The sequence below is a fragment of the Microtus oregoni genome, unplaced genomic scaffold (assembly GCF_018167655.1).
Source record: "Microtus oregoni isolate MIOR12 unplaced genomic scaffold, Mior012 000025F_ref0000491, whole genome shotgun sequence".
In the NCBI taxonomy this organism is placed as follows: domain Eukaryota; kingdom Metazoa; phylum Chordata; class Mammalia; order Rodentia; family Cricetidae; genus Microtus; species Microtus oregoni.
The window spans coordinates 28,038,157-28,059,038 of record NW_024543084.1 but is presented as its reverse complement, the minus strand read 5'-3'; the positions used below and the strand labels follow the sequence as shown (position 1 = coordinate 28,059,038).

The following is a 20,882-nucleotide window of genomic DNA, read 5'->3' as shown; positions in this document are numbered from 1 at the left end:
GGTCCCCCCAAATACAGCTTAAAACATTTTAAAACCCGAGAGTGGGCACTTGGCATAGTGGCACACACTTGCCTTTCAGCACCAGGGAGGCAGAGACAGGCAGATGACTAGAACTTGCTGGTCAGCCAGCCTAGCCTGCATGCCAAGTTCCAGGCCAATGGAAGACTATCCCACATTAAAGATGCAGATGTCACCTGAGGAATATTGAGGTTGTCCCCTGGCCTCCATGTCCCCATACAAACAACAAGGAAGTGTTCAGGGGAGGTGCCATTGGAAGCATCATCCATCCAAGTTCCCAGCGTCCATCTGGGTGAGACTTTGGATGGGCATAGCCAATGGGCATGATCTTCATGCCTGACCATGCAAACTTCTCCATGTAACAGTAGGCTGGGCAGGATTCTAAGAACTGGGCTGCTTGAAAGAGCCATCAGCGGTATTAATGAGTAGCTCTGGCCCAGGATTAAGAGCTTCAAGTGCATCCTTGCTTTAGAACTTGACATCTTACAAGGCAAACCCTGTATCTGCTGTCTGTCACTGCACCCTGTCCCAAACACTCTCTTGTGGCCGCTTTATCCCTGACCCTGTGCCCCAGCTACACCGCTCTGATAAGGGCCAGTTCAAACCAGAAAAACCCAGGACCCGAAACCCCAGCTAAGCAACCCTGAGTGGTGTTGGTTTTGAGTGACCATGGCCCTGCAGCAGGGGACAGCAACAGGGGGAGATCACCAGCCGGACAGTCAGAATTCAAATCCATTTTTCCTAGCAAAGTTGCTACTGAACGTGTCATGTTGTTTCGTTTTTCTGTATAGCCCAGGCCTTGAATTTTCATTTCTCCTGCCTTTGCCTTTTAAACACAGGGACCACAAGAATAGCCTAGATAATGATGCCTGCCTGAAGTTTGGGGTTTTTAAATCTTTCAATGAAGTAGATGTTATAACCAAACCAGAAAAAATTTAATAAGTGTTTGACTTGGTCAACTAAATTTTTTTATTGTTTTCAGCATCTCTTATTAAATACTATAGTCACAAGAAAGAAAATTGCAAATAAAGACATGGTTGCAAAGAATGGCATACAAGGGGACCGAGAAGCTCTGAGGCCACAGTAGTGGCTCCCCAAGGAAGAACACCCTCCCCAGCTCACTGTGGCCCCACCTCTTGAAAATATAGTGGCATGCGTCTTCAGACAAGCCAAAGAAATATGAACCCAAATGTGATAAACATGAGTCTTCACAGTGCAATATCATCTTCTCTGCACACAAAGCAAAGGAAACAATAGTTTCTGGAAATGGGAATTATTTTAAAAAATTGAATCTTATTTTTGAGAATCTGATAAGCATACGGTCTCCTAGGAATATTTCCCTAGAGATATAAAAGAATACCTGCCAGCTCTTCACAGTGGCTGTCACTCAAGACCTGGTACCCTGGTGTACCACTGCCTCCTCAGGGACACTAATCCAAGTTTCTTGACATTATTTTCATTTTAATCTGGTGATTTCTAGGGAAGGAAGCATACCTGGGCCTGCTCCTGATGCCTGTTTTCAAAGTGGAGGGCTTTAGGCTCAGGCCAGGGGAAGGGGTATGGAAGAGAGAGGGATGGGAGGGGTATGGAAGAGAAGGTGCCTACATGGTCTGGGGAGGAGTCTTTCCATCACTTCCCAGAGAGAAGGGCGCCCCCAGAGCCCAAGTTAAGGTTTGGGACCTGTTCTTTCTCGAGCTAGCTATGTATAATCCAGCCTGTTCCTCATCCTCAAGAGGCCCCTTTGTCTCTGTGCACTTTGATCTGTTCTGCTGAAACCCATTGGCCTTACCTTTCTGAGTCCTAGAACTCTGCAGTTCATATGTGTTTGTAAATATGTCCTTTTGGCCTTCTGTGTGTACACACATGTATGTGTGCCTGTGCACATCTTCATGTATGCCTCTGTAAATGTCTATGTAAATATATGCATGTCTATATACATAAATGAGTGTATATGTCTCTGCGTGGATATGTGTGCATGTATGTCTCTGTGTGTGCACGTGTGTTTGTGTTTAAATATGTGCCACTGAGTGCATATACACGTGTATATACACATCTGAATCTCCGTGTCCATGCTTATCTGTGTGTCTATATGATGTGTAGAGATGTTCACACATGTGTGTTCATGTTGACAGCAACTGCATACTCAGAGCTGAAAGTGATATATGGGACTTTAAGTAAGGGTCGAAGGAGTGAAACATAGGACTTATTTGCATGTGCTTTTCCCAGACTCCCGTCTTCTTCCACATTCCTGGAGGCTCACAATGTTCCTCTTAGTGGACTCCACAGCCGGGGCCCTCAGAGGAGGAGGCACCACAGAACTTGCTTGCATCCTGCCATGTAAAACCCTGAGTGGTGCTGGGTACATCTGAGAGGGGCTGACGTGTCCGACAGCATACCAAGCGCTGCCACCTGTGACCTGTGGAGCAGCGCTGTTTGGGAAAATGGCAGCATCTTTACCCAGGAAAACCTGCAGAATTTGCTCATGGCCTGCAGGACAGTGGCCTCCAGGTGGCGGTAGACTCGAAGTTTTATCTCACCTATGTTGATGAAGTCTGAGCGGTACTGACAAGTCATCCCAAACCCGAAGTCCCTCCAAAACCCCGTTTCCTTCTTGATGACCTGCAAGGAAAAAGACTGTCAGAGATAATGATAATCTAGAAAAAGGATCTTCACACGCGTGGTGAGCAGTGCTCAGTACAGAGCCAACACCCCCCCACACACACACACACTGCCAACAAATAGGCCAGATGGAGGTGTGTGTGTGTGTGTGTCTGTGTGTGTTTACCAAAAAGAATTACAATACACTAAGTCCAAACTGCGGCCTTGTGATTTTGGGCACCTCTGGCCAGGATGTCTCTAGGGCGTAGGCATCAAAGCTTGCACACACTCTCTCACACACAACCAAAAACAACCTCAAAGAGCAGGATTTTGAGCAGTGCCATGGAAAAGCCACCTACCCATCTGGCGCCTTGCCCCAGTGCTAAGGAGAAGTGAGGCCGGGCCCCTTACACAGGCCTGAGTACAGAGACAGTGAAGGGCTCAGGAAATTGAGAAGGGCCTCGGGAACAGCTTGGAATTCAGTACTCAACGACAGGGAAAGATAAGAAACACCCAAGAGATTCCTGCTGTTCCTGGATCACTGAACCTACACCCTCTGGCTGGCTGAGGAGAGGGTGCTTCTAAAGGATGAAGCTTCTCCAGAAAGCTCCTGCTGGAAGTGCCAGCCTGCAGGGTGACGGAGAGGCCATCCAAACAGTGACCAAAAAAACCCCATAAAGCCAGAGTAACACCGTAATGTTCCATTTCTTTTTTTGCGGAAAATTTCCAGCAAATTTGCTGAGGCAACAAAACTTAAAAAGTAACAGAAATTGGCATGTACACACATACATATACATGTGCTCACACATACATACACATAGGCACACACAGACACATGCAGCAACACACACACTTGTCAGAAGTAATTTGGGAAAGGGGCTTGAAATCTATTTTTTCCCCATCTTTGTAGTTCCTGTAGGAGCTTAGAAGACAGGAAGTCCCCTTCTTGGGAGATGGAAGCAGAATGTTTAGGAGGGTCCCTGTTGCTAAAGCTTGGATCTGTTTGCTGATTGTCTGTAACACCTCATGAGAAAGGAAGGACAGGCCTGTCCCATCTCCACTCCTGGCCACTCTTTTCACCTCAGGCAGGTCTCTTGATTTCAAGCCCGTTTTCCTTCATATATAATGAAGAGTTGAGCTAAATCATAACTAAAAAATCTTCCAGGTCATTTATTGCATCACTGTTACTCCAGGTTCTGGAACCTTCCCACAGTCAAAATTATATTTGATAAATGTCTTGCAAACAGTTAATGAATCTTAAAACATTCTTTTATGCCAGGATTCAATAGGGCAGAGGCTATGCCATGCTGTGCGCACAAGACCTTGCTCACAATGAGGCTCCTTAACCACTCAGGAAGTCCCACCCACACTTCTCCGAGGATTTATATGCAGTTCACGGTACGAGGGGAGATGAAGAAAGGGGAGCTTTACCAGTGGTGTAGCCACTTCCCAGTGAGGTGCCCTCATTCCTGTGAATAATACCCACCCAGGCCCCTGCAAGCAACCCTGGTGAAACCCAGGTCACCAAACCCAACAACAGATGTCAAAGCAGGAGGCGGAGAAGTTCGAAAGGACCGTGTGAGACAGGAGTGTCTGGAGAAGCCTCCACTGAATACATTTTCAATGGACTTTTTTCCTTCTTTGTCAATCAGGTAATTTTTTTCTGTTGCAGAAGGGCCTAATATCCCTTCTACTGTCCAGGGTTCTAGATATCCCACCGACATGGAGTAGAAGAAAAGCGGCAGTATCCAAACTTCAAATATTTGGTTGTACTCTCCATAGGGTCTAAAAGACACAGCTCCCTGTTGGAAGAACAATCAGGAGACCTGAGGAGGAAGCAAGAGTTTGTTCCCAGGAAGTTGCTGTCCCAAGATTCTGGGCTGGATCACGGTTGTGCTGAAGGACGTAAAGGAAGGCTGAATCTCCCTGGATACAGGTGACAGCAGCGCATGATTTGTGGCAGGGGCTGAGGTCTAGAAACAGTGACTACATTGGTTTTAAAGCTGCTACGCCGCAGAAAGGCACTCTGGGATAGGGCCACTGAAGTACCGTCTTTTGAGGAAGCTGCCATGGCTGTGTCACAGCATGTAATGTCAGGGAAAGATGGACTTCACTTCTGAGAGATTCTACCACCATGGCTGGGCCAAGCTGCCAAATGTTGCTCTCCATTGCCGCCTCTGGAAAAAAGCCTGGCAGGGATGAGGGCTCTTGAGTTCTCTCCTGATGGGATGGTATCCGGTTACTGCTGAAGACCCTACAAGAGCCACAGAGGTTTCCAGTCCTTCACCCAGGCCTGCCTGCCTCCTCCTCCTCTCTTCTCATCCCCTTTGAGCCTCTACATCAGTGTTTCTCTACCTTCCTAAAGTTGTAACCCTTCAACACTGTCCCTCCTGTTGTGGTGATCCCCAACTATAAAATTATTTTCATTACTACTGTAATTTTGCTGCATTTATGAATCATAATGTAAACACCTGTATATTCTGATGTTCTTCAGTGATGCTCATGAAAGGTTCATTTGACCCCCACAGGGGTCATGACCCACAGTTTGAGAATTGCTGCTCTCCACAGGCCTGTTTCCTAACTACCCAACTCCCCAGGCTCACAGGCCAGTTTCCTAACCACCCAACTCCCCAGGCTCACAGGCCAGTTTCCTAACCACCCAACTCCCCAGACTCACAGGCCAGTTTCCTAACCACCCAACTCCCCAGGCTCACAGGCATCTAAGGTGTTTCCTCAGTCCCTGCTTGGCCGCGTTTCCCTACTCGTCATTGCTCAGGATGTGATCCATGCCACCATGTGGTCCACAAACACACACAGGGTTCCATGCTTGCTGCAGTTGTCTTTACATTCTGAACTCTTTTGGCACAAGGGTCTGCATTCTGATTTTGTTCTGAGATATTCTATTGATAAAGCAGGCCCTGCCCATGCATACCAGATAACCTGAATTACAGCAATTTCTGGATCTGACTCTGCATTGTGTACTCTTTATTATCTGGGACCTGAAGGGTCAGTGATCACGCTGCAGAGGGTTCTGGGGGTGAAGGCTATGTGCCCTCTTTTTGAGACCTCTTCAGAGGGAGGGAGAATGATTTGCTCATTCTTCCTGTTGCAGTAGAGCTCAGGGCTAGAATCCCCATGAAGATCCTGGTTTAATTTCTTTAAGAAATAATGTGTTCTGGATCACAGGGCTCCCAGAATTTATTTAATAATAGATTCAAATATCATCTCCTCCCAGGTCTCTGCAATGTCTTATTTCCACATAAATCTTATTGGTTTGAGAATAAAGTATGACAGTCTCTTCTAAGGGGTTAAGGCTGGACCAGACCCACGAGCGCTCTCATTTCTGGAAACTAGAACGTTGGTCCTCTGGCAGCACACAGGTTCCTTCAGCTCATCACCCTCGGTCAAGCTTAGCTGCACAGTTTGGCACTCACATCTGTCCCTCTCCCACTCAGCAGCTGCAGGGATCTGAACTAGTGGACTTAGGTCTGCTGAGCCCAGGCTTCCATATGTGTGAATGAGATGTAGATCCCGCTTACCCTCGTTGGGAATGATGGGAGATTACATGGTCTCACTGGGGGACTCTCAAATGCCTTCTGATTAAACAATACCCGTCCGCAAGGGCACACTGCATGAATTATGACCGGCAGACAATATTGAAGACTGAAGCATAGGTCAGTGTTTAAAATGCTCAGTAATTCAAACCCCTAAATAAAAAGTCCTGCTAATTGAGGAGCTAAGAAATGGTCCTTGATAAAGTGACTGTTTCATGAGTAGGAAGTCCAGAGTTTGAAGTCCTAAAATTCACATAAAAAGCGAGTAGTGGAGTGTCCCTAACCCGGCTGTACATACTCCAGGCAGACTAGATAGGTCAATGAGTTACATATCAGGGGCTAGGTGAAGAAGAGAAACAAGGAGGAGAAGGAGAGAAGGAGGAGGGAGGGAGGGAGAGACAGACCCCGTCTCAAAAATTAAGATGAACAGAAGAAGCAGGGACCTATAGGGAACAGGGGTTGTTCGAGAGTGTAATGGGAAGGAAAACAGGACTGAACATATTGATACAATTACGAAGTATGTAAAAAATACATGTATTAAGGAGGCAGTGATTAAGGAAGACACTTGATTTCAGCCTCTTGGTTCACGTCAACTATTTGAGGCAGGCAAGGCAGAGCAGGGGTAAGCAAGAGAGGACGAGGACAGGGAGAAGCACACTCCACGTACACCGCTCCTTGTCACAAAGTAAGCAGGCTACATTGCCAGGTGGTACCGTACAGCAGACATCACGGTCTGCATCAAACACCGAGAGACTAAAATTCACAAGGTGGTGGCCTGGGTGGACGGCAGGCTGATGCTGGTGTCCTCTGAGATGGTGTCGTCTGCCAGGTGGTGGGATTAGCTGGCATTCTCTTTGCAGCCAGGTTAAGTTGGTTGATGGAGGACAATCAGTTGCAACAAAAAATCAGAGTCTACGGCCCTGTGCTCGAGACAGTTCATACTGATTGCCAGAGCTGCACACATCTCTTCCCAGCATTCCCTATGGTAACACACTGGTAAGCCCAATACAAGCCACAGGGGGACTGTTTACACCATGGATATTGGCAAACACCATCACCAGGGCTTTTTCTTCTTCTTCCCAAGAGTGGGCTGCTAAACAATTGCAAGCCTGCCACTGGCTATATGCCATAAACATCTTTTTGAATAAAAAAAAAAGTGGAATTAATTTGTTTATTCAAAACTAGTCTCTGGCAGAGAGTGAGGGAAGACAGGGTGTGGGGAGGGTCGGAATCTAAAGATAGGGGAAGTAGGATGCTTCTGCAGGAATCTAAGCAGGAACTGACAGGCTGAGCAGCAAGGTGGAATGTTTAAAATGAAGAACGTTGATTTAAATTACAGTCATTCCCTTCTCGGTTTGCTGCTTCTGCATTAAGGCACCAGCAAGTCTCATCTCACGGCTTAAATTTCAAAAATTAAATATTAGCACAAAACCCCACAGTGTCGCTTATTACTAATGATCTGTATGCAGAAGTTAAAAAAATAAGAAGGCATCCAAACATGCACAGAGATCCTTGCTTTCCTCTGCAGGCAAGCTGGAAATGGCAGGACTGATAGCGATGAAAACTCATCCTGGGCACAATGAGCAGGAGGCTGTGATTGCGGGGCTGCACGCGTGACCTTTACTACAGCCCATTCCGAACCCACATTCCCCACCTCACTGAAGTACCGGTGTGTCCCAGGGAAGGCTATGCAGGGTTTGTTAATACACACATGGTCTAGACGGAGTCAACATGCAATCTCGGGGGAAATCTCTCCTAATTTTCTTATCTCCAGCCATTACTTTTTGGTGTATAGTGTCTCGCCACCTACACACTCTCTCCACAGTGTATTAATTTTTATAGTTTGATGTGTGCCTCTGGCATTCTTGCCAGGCCATTTTCTTTATGCCTCTGATCTCTTGGGGATAACTGGAAGATCTAGTCCCGCTGCTCAAGAGGAGGGACACCCTGGCACAGGCTAAGTTCTGTCACTTAGGCACTTTCCGATCTTAATTTTGGGGTCTGAAGGGTGTGTGTATGCATGCATATGTGTGTGTGCGTGAGTGCATGCACATGTGCTGCTGTGCACCTGTGCTTGCACGTTTGTGTGTGGGTGCTCACCTGTGCAGTATAGAGGTCAGAGGGTTTTCTGTCGCTCTTCACATTATATTTGAGACAAGGTCTCCAATGAACCCGGAGCTGGCAGTTTGGCTCAGACCTTCTGGCTAGAGACTGTCCTACCTCTCCTGTTGGCTGGGATCTACCTGTTTCCATCACTCTCCCAGTGCTGGGGTTTCACCCATCTGGGTGGGGTTGAGACCTGAACTTGGCTTCTCACGCTTTCCCACAAACACTTTATCCAGCGATTCCTCTCCCTACTCCTGACTCTGCAGCCTTGGGCCATTCATTCAGCATCTATGAAGGGTGGATGAGGGGCCTCGGATCAATCATGCCTGAGGGTACGACCCCAGGACCAGGACCTGGAGCAGACGGCTGCAAGCAGTGAGTGATCAAGATAGTTTGTCTTGGGATTAGCTCTGTGGCTAAGAGGTCTTGCTGTCATTACAGAGGACCTGGACTTGATTCCCGGCACCTGTATCAGGTGTAACTCCAGCGCCAAGGGATCTTATACCCTCCCTGGACCTTACACACATAAATAAAACTAAAATGAAATAAATGACTTCTCTAATGAAGGATACAATCATGCATTTCCCTGGGGAGCCTTGAACTTGCTGCCTTTCACTGAGCTGGATAATTGTACACTGAACTCTGAGCAGCAGCTTCATGTACCGGAGGAGAAGTCAATGACGCTCTAAGAAGTAAATGTCAAAGGTGATTTGGGGCTTCCTGCTGTGGCCACACACTTCCAAGGCTCTGAGTTATTTCCACCTGGACTGCTTATTCTGTGAGTCTGGTAGACCCGCTTTCTACACTGTCTGTCTGTCTGCCTCCCATCCTGCCTGCTCTCAGGATGAACTGGAAAGGACAAAACCTTTAGATTATGAAATGAAAAGAAGTCCTTGCAAGCAAATAGGGCCTTTATGAATTTGAACTAGAAACATTAATCACTTCCAATGTCAAATGTAAAACAGAGCTTTATTTAAAATCAAGGGAATTTTTATTCTCATTGGTTGAAAGAAAAAAGCCCATTTTGTCTCATTTTCCTTTAACGTCCCATGAAAGGCTTACAACCCCTGGGATGGGAAGCCAGAGCCCAGGTCCTCACGGGAGACTCATCTCTTATGTTCAGAAAACTGGGTCTTTGGTTGTGAAACTGTCTGAAGCCCATAGAGGGGTGGACCATACCCAGCCACACACTACACCTGCAGTGCTAAAACCTGACAGCCAAAGAGGAGACTGTTTGTGCACTTTCTGGCTTGAGCCCACCAAAATCATATAAGGACAAGCACAAAACATGAGCCTCCTCTTTTCTGAAAGCACCCAAAGCTTCGGTGTTCTGGAGAAGAATCCCATTGGCTGTCAGAGGTTACCTGGGAGAGGACAAGGGCACAGGTCAAGTGTAGAGTGAACGGGTTTTCTTACTTCTGAAAGCCTATCACTGAGTCGGCTACCCAAACGAACGTTGCAGAACAATGTTCTCCCATGACCATGATATAGGGCACGAGGAGACCCTACACCCCCTTTCCATCTACATCTGCTTGTCTATGTCCCATTTCCTTCCTGTCCATAAGGATACTCAGTGCAAAAAGCATGGCATTGCCAGGCTTGCTAACAGGAGGCAGAGGTGTCCAACATAATCTCCCCGCTGGGAAGATCACCCTGAGTGGCTGAGAGGAGGGTCTGTCCTGTGCTCAGGTAGCCAACAGTACAGTACCCACCCCCACATACACTCCACGGTTTCAGTCACTGCTATCAGCTGAGGTCAGAGAATATGAAATGAATAGTTCCAGAAATGAGTAAATTATGTGCTATATCCTATATTATCATTAGTCACTGTTGTTCTGTCTCACTGCTAACTAATAACCCTATGTACGGTGCTTGGGATGATTCGTTATCTCATGTATCCAGTGAGGAGCTTGGAGTATCTCCACACGGGCAAAGGGACTATAACAGCAGCCTTGGAGGGGCAGGGGGTGCTCTCCTGGTTTGTCCCAGTTCCTCTTTCCATTCTGCTTCGTCTGTCTGTGATAACATGAGACTGAGCAGGCCCTGGGGGCTCGGCGGTTCCACGACCTATCACCGGTGCAGCCAAGATCTTGGCAGAGAAGTTCTTGCTGTTTCTTTGAAAGCGACATCTCTGGTGACACCATTGATGCCAACATCTGCCCCAATATGGGGATGTGTAGCAGTGGTGATGGGATGGGATGGGTGAAGGGCCAGGGGACAGGCCTGGTTCTTGTTCCCCACTGACTCAGGGTAACTGCCACCTGCTTCTGTCACCTGTTTTCCACCATCTTAGGCATTCCTGTTTCTAACGGGAACATCACCCTCACTTCTCCTACGGGATTTTGTAATGATAAAGAGAAAGCATGCTCTAGCCGTAATCCAATCATAGTAGTTCCGAAAACCATAGACGAAAGCTATGGAGGTGTGAAATTACCCTCTTATAAGGTACGGTTCCTATTTATTTTTCACTTTTAAATATTGCAAGGACTTTTAATCATCATGGCACTCGGAGCAAAGGCCAGAACATCTGCCAAACTTAAAAACCACTAAGGGGATTGGTCTGCGGATTCTGCTCACCGCTCCTCACGGTCAGGTGCCCCAGTAATGAGTGACATTAAACAGCGGCACACGGGCATCTGCGGGGTCGTTACTCACCAGCTGCTGCTCTAGGGGTGGGACTGCATCATGATGGCCGTAGATTACGCCAGGGTTATACTGACTGAAAAGAACCGGATAAAATACCTTCTTTCCTGCAAATCAGAAAGCAAACATCTGCTTAGGAGAAACTCGGTCCACTGCTGGGCTTGCTCATGTGTGTTCCACCATCAGAAATAGCCCAGGTGCTTCCACCCACTCTTTCTTGCTTCAGCCAGCTCTAGACCAGATCTTAGAGAGAGCACCAGCTAGACCAGTCAGCCTGATTTTCTGATCCATCTGTCCCAGGATGAGAACAACATGAAAGCTGCCAACAGGCCAGAGGCTGGGGTTGTGTTCCCCAAAGCGTTGAGTGTGGAGGAGGGTCCTGGTGTCCCTGTCCTGCATGCCCAAAGCCTTTAAATGTCAATTTCTAGTACAACCTTAAAGAGTGGCAGAGGAGGTCAGGAAGACTATGGGCAGCAGAGGGCTCAGAGCAGCTGCCCCTTATCGCTATGCATGGAATAATCGCCATATTTTAACAGTAAGTGAACATACCAGGACTCTTAGCTCTCTATCAACAGTGCCTAAGTCCACAGACATCATTTGTGTATTTGGGGCTTCTTTCAGCCCCAAATGGGGCTTGCTAAGAGCCCATAGCTATTTTTTCCCTTTGGATTTGGGTGGCTTTCCAGGTCTGTGTCCTCTGACTCACTGTCTCCAGTGGGTGCCCCACCCATCTGACCTCCCAGTGGGAGAAAGAAAGGGGTTATGTACAGGGGTACAGGACATAATTCCATAGTTCGTGTGCCTGACATCCCTGTTGCACAAAGCCTGAGGGTGAGCTGAACAAGATCACCTTCCTTGTCTTTGTGACTGAGGAAACGTGATGGCAGAGCAGCCTGTGTAGACAGTAACACCTGAGGGAAAGAGAGCCGAGTGCCCGAAAGAGGTAAGAAGGAGACAATGCCAACCTGGCTGTGTGTTCAGCCTGCACGTGTTGAGGAACTCAGAGGTGAAGTAGATGTCCACGTCACAGAAAAACAGCAGGACGTTGCTTCCCTTCCAGAAGCGGGCTCCGACATCCAGTCCCTTACCCCGGGAAAATTCTCCATTCAGCTGGATAAAGGTGAAGTTTCTGAAGTTGGCAGCTCTGGAAGATACAGAGAGCAAATGGTCAGGGGTCACCACTCATCACCACACTACCCGGGAGGACAAAATCCCCTGGAAAACACACGGCTGGAGCTGTCCCTCTCTGAATGTTCTGTAACTCTGAGGGTGGTGGGGCCACCCAGGCAAGGACAGAAGAGCCAAATTGAGTAGACCCCACTGAGGATCAAAGGACAGAGAACACCTAACAAACTTTTGTTGTTGTTTTGCTGTGTGGCAGGGTCTTGCTGTCCAGTCCAGACCTTGATTTTATGACCTTCTTACCTCAGCTGACATTACTGACATTAGAGGTATATGCCACCATGCCCAGTTCCACTGCACTTAATTTAAATTTTTTAATTATGTGTATATGTGTGTGTAGTTGCTAACAGAGGCCAGAAGTGGGTGTCTGATACCCTGGAGGTGGAGTTACAGGCAGTTGTGAGCCATGCAACATGCGTGCTGGGAACAAAACTAAACCAAAACATGGCTTTTCCACAAGAACAGTCTGTGTTCTTAACTACTGAGCTATCTCTCCTGGCCCCTAATGAACTTGCAATATGAATTTATGTCTTCCATTTCTCCAAATTCTTCTATATTGAGACTGCAATTGTTATCACTAATGCACACCCTTTGTGATGGGATTTGGAATTAGTTAAGTAGAAACACAACCCAAAGACATCTCCATGCTTTCTGGGCCACTAAAATAAACCTAGTGCATAAAGCTGAGACCCTGCGGAATATGGCTTCCCAGCATCTTATCTGTTTCAAGCCCAAAGTCAGGCAACATGTTCTTGATGTGTGTTACCCCAGACAGACTGAAACCTTCCTCCTTTTTTTCCCAGTAGAGGAAAAGCAGCATTGCGCGGTGTGAAAGAGGACCAGCGACCTTGCCTTTGGAAGGCAATGATGCACCAGCCCTGACTGCATTGCTGCTAGCTCTGTTAGCAGGACAAGCTCATTCTTTGGTTGCTTCTTAGCATAAAGGAAATAACAGTAGCATCATTAGTCTTTATACAAAGTGACTATATAAGTGGTGGCAAGGGGACGTGGCAACATAAGCACCAGCCCCTACCATCATCATCAGAGGTAAGGATTTCCAAGACCAGGCTGCCGAAGTCAAGAGGATTCTGTAGTTTGCTGAACTTCCCCAGAAACTGCAGAACCTTCTGAAATGTGACTCAGTCTGGGCAAAACCGTAATTCATTTGGTGCGAATGGGTCCTGGACAGCCTTCCATCAGGTGGAATGAAAGGCCTCTTTCAGCCCTGTTTCAGCGTCTGTGTGCCCACGGGCTGGCATCTGGCCGTTCTCCTTGTTGACTCCATCTGTCTTTGATCAAGGCTTGCTCTACCCGCACTTCTGCCCTTCCTACCTCGGCCGGGCCCCACCGCTCCCTAGCTTCTCCCTGTCTTGATATAGTCGGCAGATACAGGAGGAAAACCATTTCCATTTTTAATAGTTTATATTCCTCGCAACTCTCTTGGCTGAAGGTCAACACGAATTGCCAAAGTCCGAAGCTTTTCACAGGCTGAGTGGTGCTAGTCTCTGGGATTTAATCACAGAAAACAGTTTGGCTACTCTTCTGTGACTTGCCTTCTTTCAGATCTCAGAGGAAGTTTAGGGTTTTATCTCGGGAATCTATGGGCACAGCCTCGTCTCAGTCAGACGCCAGACAGGAACACAGCCTGAGATCCGGGTGTAAGACAGGCGTGTGAAAAGCCGGCTCTCTGAGTCAGCAAACCTGGGTCCAGGGCCAACAGCTGTGCCTGGTCCCAAGCAGATACACCCTGGATGTCTCTGAACATGTGTGAGTGGAGATTTAGGAATAAAGTTAGAGTGCTTCTGGCCCGCGGAGTGCTTCTGGCCCGCGGAGTGCTTCTGCTTTATTTGGAGTCCTTTCTCTTGCCTTTGCTGCCTTTCTCCAAAACCCTGTTCACTGGGTTTCAAGGCCTCTTCAGCTCTTACAGACCCCCTGGACAGCAAATCTTCATTTACTTCAGTCCTGTGATTCCCCTCTGCCTTCAGGACTTTATCTTTGATCCTCTGCTCAGGGGTGGTGGCTCCAGCCCACAGCTCCTTCAATTAGTACTGAGGCTCGGTTCCAAGCCGTTCCAGAATCACACCTGGCACTGGCTGAGGACAGCACAACTGTCTCCACAGACAAGCGCTGTCAGGGCCTGGCAAGCAGCCCCCAGATCCGGGAGGCATCTCCAGCCCCAGCTGTCCCAGTCCTCACAGCCCAAGTTGTCCTGCCCAAGGGAAACATCACCTGAGGGAGAGGCCTGGGTTTCACCTGTACTTCTCAGGGGCTTTTTAGCCTGTTCTCCCTGATGCTTCATCCAGGGTCTGCCTTGTTCAATTGTTTCAGCTTTTCTATCCTCCAAGACCCTGTTTCCTAGACCACAGGGGTATTTGTTATCTGGTTTACGGAGTAGGGAGGCTGTCATTTCAAATCACAGTGCTTGCTCAGGTTGTAGCTGACCCACTACTTAAAAGGTAACTCTCCTAAGATGATTGCAAAGATCTATCATGAAAGATTTTAAATACAAAGGCTTATTTATTTATTTATTTATTTATTTGGTTTAACGAGATATAGGGTCTTGCTATATAGACCAGGTTAGGCTCAAACTGACAATCCACCTGCTTTCTAAGTTTTGGGGCTACAGAAATGCATCACCATACTTGGCTTAAACATGCTTTCCATATGCACGATAGCAAGCAACATTTCTGAAGGCAAGAGGCACACTGTCTTTAATGTTACGTTGGGAAAACAGTGACACTACCTCTGCCGGGACAGCCTGCAGACTGTTTGCAGAGGTGCTTCGAGAAGTCAGTTCATACTGAGTAGAATAGAGTGAGCGGCATGAATGTCGGAGCTAACAGTGTGAACGGCGCAACAACCTATGGGCCAATGTTGGCAAACAAATAGCAAAGAGATAACAAAAGACCGGATGCCACAGAATGTAAGAGAGGACAAAAATCTGACGCCTCTGCCTGCCCAGCACACACATGAGAATACCCTGGCTCAAGTAGGTTACTCTGATAAACACCATCACCCATTCCACAGTAGCAGAAGGAAGGGGAAAGGCCAAGGCTTACCTGCCAGTCTTTGGAAAAAGAGGAGGGACAACATCCCTGGTGCTAGTGTTTGAAATGATCTTAATTTGAAAGACCTTTAGACAAAGGTCTTTCATGTATCACATTGTATACATGAATGTGTTTCTTCTAAAGGAACTATTCCGAGAAACCCTTTGTCTGCCCTCACACAGTGGAAATTTGCTTCCTTCTTTTCATCCAGGCTTTCTCTGAGGATAAGGTATTCCCTGCTATTTTCAGGACACAGCCCATTCCTAATGTGCATCCCAACAAGTCTCCAGGGTGCACTTGCCCCAAAGGCTACAGATTCAAGATGTGAACGTTGACAGCCCCAGGAAGGCATCTCTGTGCACCTATTGCCCAATGTCTCTGCCTGGGTTCTGGAGAAACCCTATGGCCTTGAGTGCAGACCACTGAGACAGCATGCAGGATCATGTTTGTTCTGCAGTCTATGGCCCAGCTCTGGCGACAAACCATAGATGGTCATGATAGCCGAGTCAGAAAGGGTGCATGTGACTGGGACTGCCTTAGTGATCCTTTTTCACCACACACTATCTTCCTCTATTTCTGTGAAGAGGGCTCTTGTTCTTCAACTTCACGCCTTGAATATCACATTTTGAGTATCTCCTGGCAAACTAAAAAGCCCTCTATGAACATCTTATCAAGTTCTGCCCTGTCCCTTTTGTGTCTTGAATCTTTATTGTGCCAAATGTGCCAATGCACAAGAGGCTCTTGCAGGTTCTGATCCAAGGCAGCAGCCCCCCCCCCCCAATACACCTCCTTTCAGAAATGACCCAGCACTGTACCCAGTGCACCCCATGTATGAATCCAGTAAGGGTCACACACGAAGACAAAGGAGACTAAAAGCACTCGACACAGCTAGAGACGAGTAATAGAAATGACCAAGGCTCTTCAGGTACTCCCCCAAGGACTTGTTGTCTGGAGAGAGCTTCTCCTGCAAAGAGATTTCAGCCCCCTTTTCAGTGGGGAAGCCCGTGGTTACCCCTTCCTCTTTATATAAGCCGACTACCCACATGTGACAGAGGCTGGGTCCAGTGAATTTGGAAGGATAAATAAAAACCTTAGCTTTTATGATGAGGTAAATGTAGAGTAACAGAAAACAGAGCTGAGAAAAATAGCATGCAATTTGTGCTGAAATATTTAATGTACTCTCACAATGAAATGCAGTACTTGGTGACATGCCTATAGCTGTGGCATAGCGAGAAGCAGGCACTGGACGCTGGTGACGGTAGAATGGGGGCTCTCCATCTCACTAATATGTGAACCCCTATTATGAACACACAAAAGGATACATGATTTATTCCCAATTACCTCTTGAATTATATTAATAATTAACAAAACTCTTAAATTTCCCACTCAATTCCTTTCTTTGCTATGATAAATCTGTGCGTGGGGACTTCTCGGTTCCGAGCAGTCATTTTTGCAGAGGTTATGATGACCTGAGAAAGCTATTGCTTCTGCTGCTTCTAATTCCCCTAATTGCCTTGCATTTCTCTGAATGAGAGGATTAAAACCATGCTGTCCAGTATGGTTGGTTCTGATACAGACGTTTTCTTACAACTGCAAAGAAACTGTCTTAATGTGATACTTCCCATAATAGCCCCTTATTTAAAACATTATTCTGGCCCCAAACTCTGGCAGAATTCCACTGCTAGGGTGTAGGCCACATTAGTTAGAGGAACAGGTGAGTGATCTGACTGCCAACCAGATTGCCCTGCCCCCAGATTCTCTTCCCTCAAGACCTGTTCCGCTTCCCAAGCTTCCTACTTCATCTTCCCTGTGGCCAGCCCTTCCCCCAACTCTGGCAGACTTCATTGTCTCAGGTACAGTCCACAGCGGATGGAAGAACAGGTAAATGATCTGCGTGCTAGCCAAACTGCTATACAATTCAGATTCTGATCCCCCAGACCCAACCCATGGTCTCCCTCTCCCACCTCATCACCAGTACCTCTGCTGTGCCCTGCCTCCCACCCCAACTCCTACAGAAGCTCACTGCTCAGGTACAGACCACACCAGTGGGAGAACAGGTGCAGACCACAATGGTCAGAGAAGCAGGACATGCAGTCAGAAGAACAGAGACCCATGGCTGCACCAAAGACCAAGCTAGCCACCAGAACGCTAGCTCCAACGCGGACAGAGGCTCCCTACTAGATCAGACAGATGTTAGAAATCCAGGTCACAAAGGCAAGAAGACCAAAAAGAAAACAAAAACTAAGGAGAAAAACACCCATCCAACAAAGACAAACTCAGAAATCAGGACCTAGACCTAAAATCATCCCTAAAACAGATGCCTAAACATCAGTGTAAGAACACAATCAACAATAGCCAGGGTAATATGGCTCCACCAGATCCCAGCTATCCTATAACATCAAGACCCAAATATTTCAAGACAGCTGAAGCACCAGAAAATGACCTTAAAAACAGCTTTATGAAGATGACAGAAGTTCCTAAAGAGGAAATGAAAGATCCCTTAAAGAAGTTGAGGAAAAGACAATCAAAAAATTGGAGGAAGCCAATAAATCTCTTAAAGAATGCCAAGAAAACCAAGAAAAAAAAACAAATAGGGGAAGGAAAGTGTTGGAAACCTGAAAACTGAAACAGAAGCAATAATGAAAACACAAACTGATGGAGTTCTGGAAATGGAAAGTCTGGATACGTGAGCAGGAACTACAGACACAAGCCTCACCAACAGAATACAAGACACAGAAGAGAGAATCTTAGGGATTAGGATATGATAGAAGAAATAGATTAACCAATCAGTTAAAGAAAATGTTAAATCTAAAAAATTCCTCACACCAAACATCCAGGAAATCTGGGACACTATGGAAAAGAGCAAACCTAAGAGTAATAGGAAAAGAAGAAGGAGAAGGATCCCAGCTCATAGAAGAAAACTTTCCTAACCTAAAGAAGGACATGACTATAAACATACGAGAAGTTTATAGAACACCAAATAGATTAGATCAGAAAAGAAAATCTTCATGCCATATAATAATCAAAACACTAAACATACAGAATAAAAAAAGATTACTAAAACCTGAAAAGGAAAAAGGCCAAGTAACATATAAAGGCAGACATTTTAGAATCACAACCTACTTCTCAATGGAGACTAAAAGCCAGAATGGCCTGGACTGGTGTCTTGCAGACTCTAAGAGACCAAAGATGCCAGTCCAGACTACACTACCCACAGAAACCTCCAATCACCATAGATGGAAAAAACAAGATATTTCAGGACAAAGTCAAATTTAAACAATATCTATCCACAAATACAGCTCTACATAAGGTACTAGGAGGAAAACTACAACCCAAGGAGGTCAAGTAACCCATAAAAACACAGGCAATAGATAATAGTACACCAGCAAAGCCCAAAGAAGGGAAACACACAACAGCTACTGCTATTATTACTACCATTATCAACACCATCATCAAAATATAGCAGGAATTAATAATCACCGGTCATTAATATCTCTCAATAACAATGGACTCAATTTGCCAATGAAAGGACACATGCTAACAGAATGGGCTCAAAACAGGATCCAGCCTTCTGCTACATACAAGAAACACATCTCACCTCAACATCAAAGATAGTCATTACCTCAGAGTAAAGTGTTGGAAAAGATTTTCCAAGCAAATGGACCCAAGAGCACACTGGTGTAGCTATTCTAATCTCTATAAAACAGACTTCCAATCAAAATTAATCAAAAGAGAAGGAGGATATTTCATACTCATTAAATGAAAAATTCACCAAGATGACATCTCAATTCTGAACATCTTTGCCCCAAATGCAAGGGCAATGATGCTAGTAAAATAAACATTACTAAAGCTTAAATAACACACCCAAATCCACACATTAATAGTGAGAGACTTCAGCACCCCACTCACACCAATGGACAGGAATGCCAGAAAGAAAGAAAACGGAGAAGTAACAGAACTGACATGTCATGACTCAAATGACCTAATAGACATCCACAGAACATTCCACCCAAAGACAAAGCATAAACCTTCTTAGCACCTCACAGAACATTCTCCAGAATTGACCATATACTCAATCACAAAGCAAGTCTCCACAGACACGAGAAAATTGAAATAACCCTCTGTGTCCTAATAGAGCACTATGGATTAAGACTGGATTTCAATAACAAAAGAAACAACAGAACACCTATAAATTCATGGAAACTGAACAACTCTCTACTGAATTACGGAAGATATATAGATAGAAATTAAAGACTTCCTGGAATTCAATAAAAAGGAATGCACAATGTACCCAAAGTTATGAGACACAATGAAAGCCCTCGGAAGCTGAGGATCTGTGTAAAGAATTTGGAAGCATCTCATTAGCAGCTTAGCAGCACACCTGAAAGTTCTAGAACAAAAAGAAGCAAATTCACCCTGGAGGAGTAGAAGGCAGGAGATAATCAAACTGAGACCTGAAATCAATAAAAGAGAGACAAAGAGAGCAATACAAAGAATCAATGAAACAAAGAGTTGGTTTTTTGAGAAATCAATGAGATAGACTAACTGAAAGGCAGAGATAGAATATCCAAGTTAACAAAATCAGAAATGAATAGAGGGACATAGCAACATACACTGAGAAAATCCAAAATCATTAGGTCATACTTCAAAAACCCGTCCTCCACAAAATTGGAAAATATAAAAGAAATGGACAATTTTCTAAATAAATACCACTTACCAAAGTCAAGTCTAGATCAGATAAGCAATTTAAATAGACCTATAACCATTAAGGAAATAGAAACAGTCATTAAAAGTTTCCCAGCAACTACAATAACAGCAAGCCCAGGACCAGATGGTTTTAGTGCAGAATTCTACCAGACTTTCACAGAAGAGCTAAAACCAATACTCCTCAAAATATTCACAAAATAGAAGCAGAAGGAACAATGCCCAATTCTTTTCATGAGGCCACAGTCATCCTCATACCCAAACCACACAAAGACTCAACAAAAAAAAAAAAAAAGAGAATTACAGACCAATTTCTGTCATGAACATTCATGCAAAAATACTCGGTGAAAATACTCTCAAACTGAATCTAAGAACACATCAAAGTGATTATCCACCATGAACAAGTAGGCTTCATCCCAGAAAAGTGAGTATGGTTCGACATAGGAAAATCTGTCACTGTAATCTGCAATATAAACAAACCAAATGGTAAAACAAACAAACAAACAAAAAACCGCACATGCCTATCTTATTAAATGCTGAAAAAACCTTTGACAAAATCCAGCACCCCTTCATGATAAAAGTCTTAGAGACACAGGACTAGAAGGGTCATATCTAAACATAATAAAAGCAATATACAGCAATCCGATAGTCAACACTAAATTAAATGGAGAGAAATTCAAAAGCAATTTCACTAAAATCAGAAATAAGACAAGGCAGTCCACTCTCCATATCTATTCAATATAGCACTTGAAGTTCTAGCTAGAGCAATCAAGTAACTAAAAGATGTCAAGGGGATACAAATTAGAAAGAAAGAAGTCCACCTTTTTACTATTTGCATATGATATGATAGTATACATAAGTGACCCCAAACATTCTACCAGGGAACTCCTACAGCTAATAAACACCTTTAGTGAAGTGACTGGATAAAAGATTAACTCAAATTGGACATTTGGGGTGTCTTTATTTTCCAAATTGATCCCAATGTCACTGAATGTTTGAACACAGTTGTTTAAATGCTGATTTTCAATTA

At 45.5% G+C, this 20,882-nt stretch overlaps 1 protein-coding gene across 5 annotated transcripts in view; it reads right to left on the bottom strand.

Moving 5' to 3' along the window:
* Positions 1 to 20,882, bottom strand: part of Csgalnact1 (chondroitin sulfate N-acetylgalactosaminyltransferase 1) — a 317,605-nt gene that overhangs the window by 2,307 nt on the left and 294,416 nt on the right. For all 5 annotated transcript variants that reach the window (XM_041674576.1, XM_041674580.1, XM_041674577.1 and 2 more), the window contains 3 exons: positions 11,885 to 12,063; positions 10,932 to 11,026; positions 2,556 to 2,637 (listed from right to left, as the gene is read on the bottom strand). In XM_041674576.1, the coding sequence (XP_041530510.1) occupies positions 2,556 to 2,637; positions 10,932 to 11,026; positions 11,885 to 12,063 (356 nt within the window). The remainder of the gene's footprint in view (positions 1 to 2,555; positions 2,638 to 10,931; positions 11,027 to 11,884; positions 12,064 to 20,882) is intronic.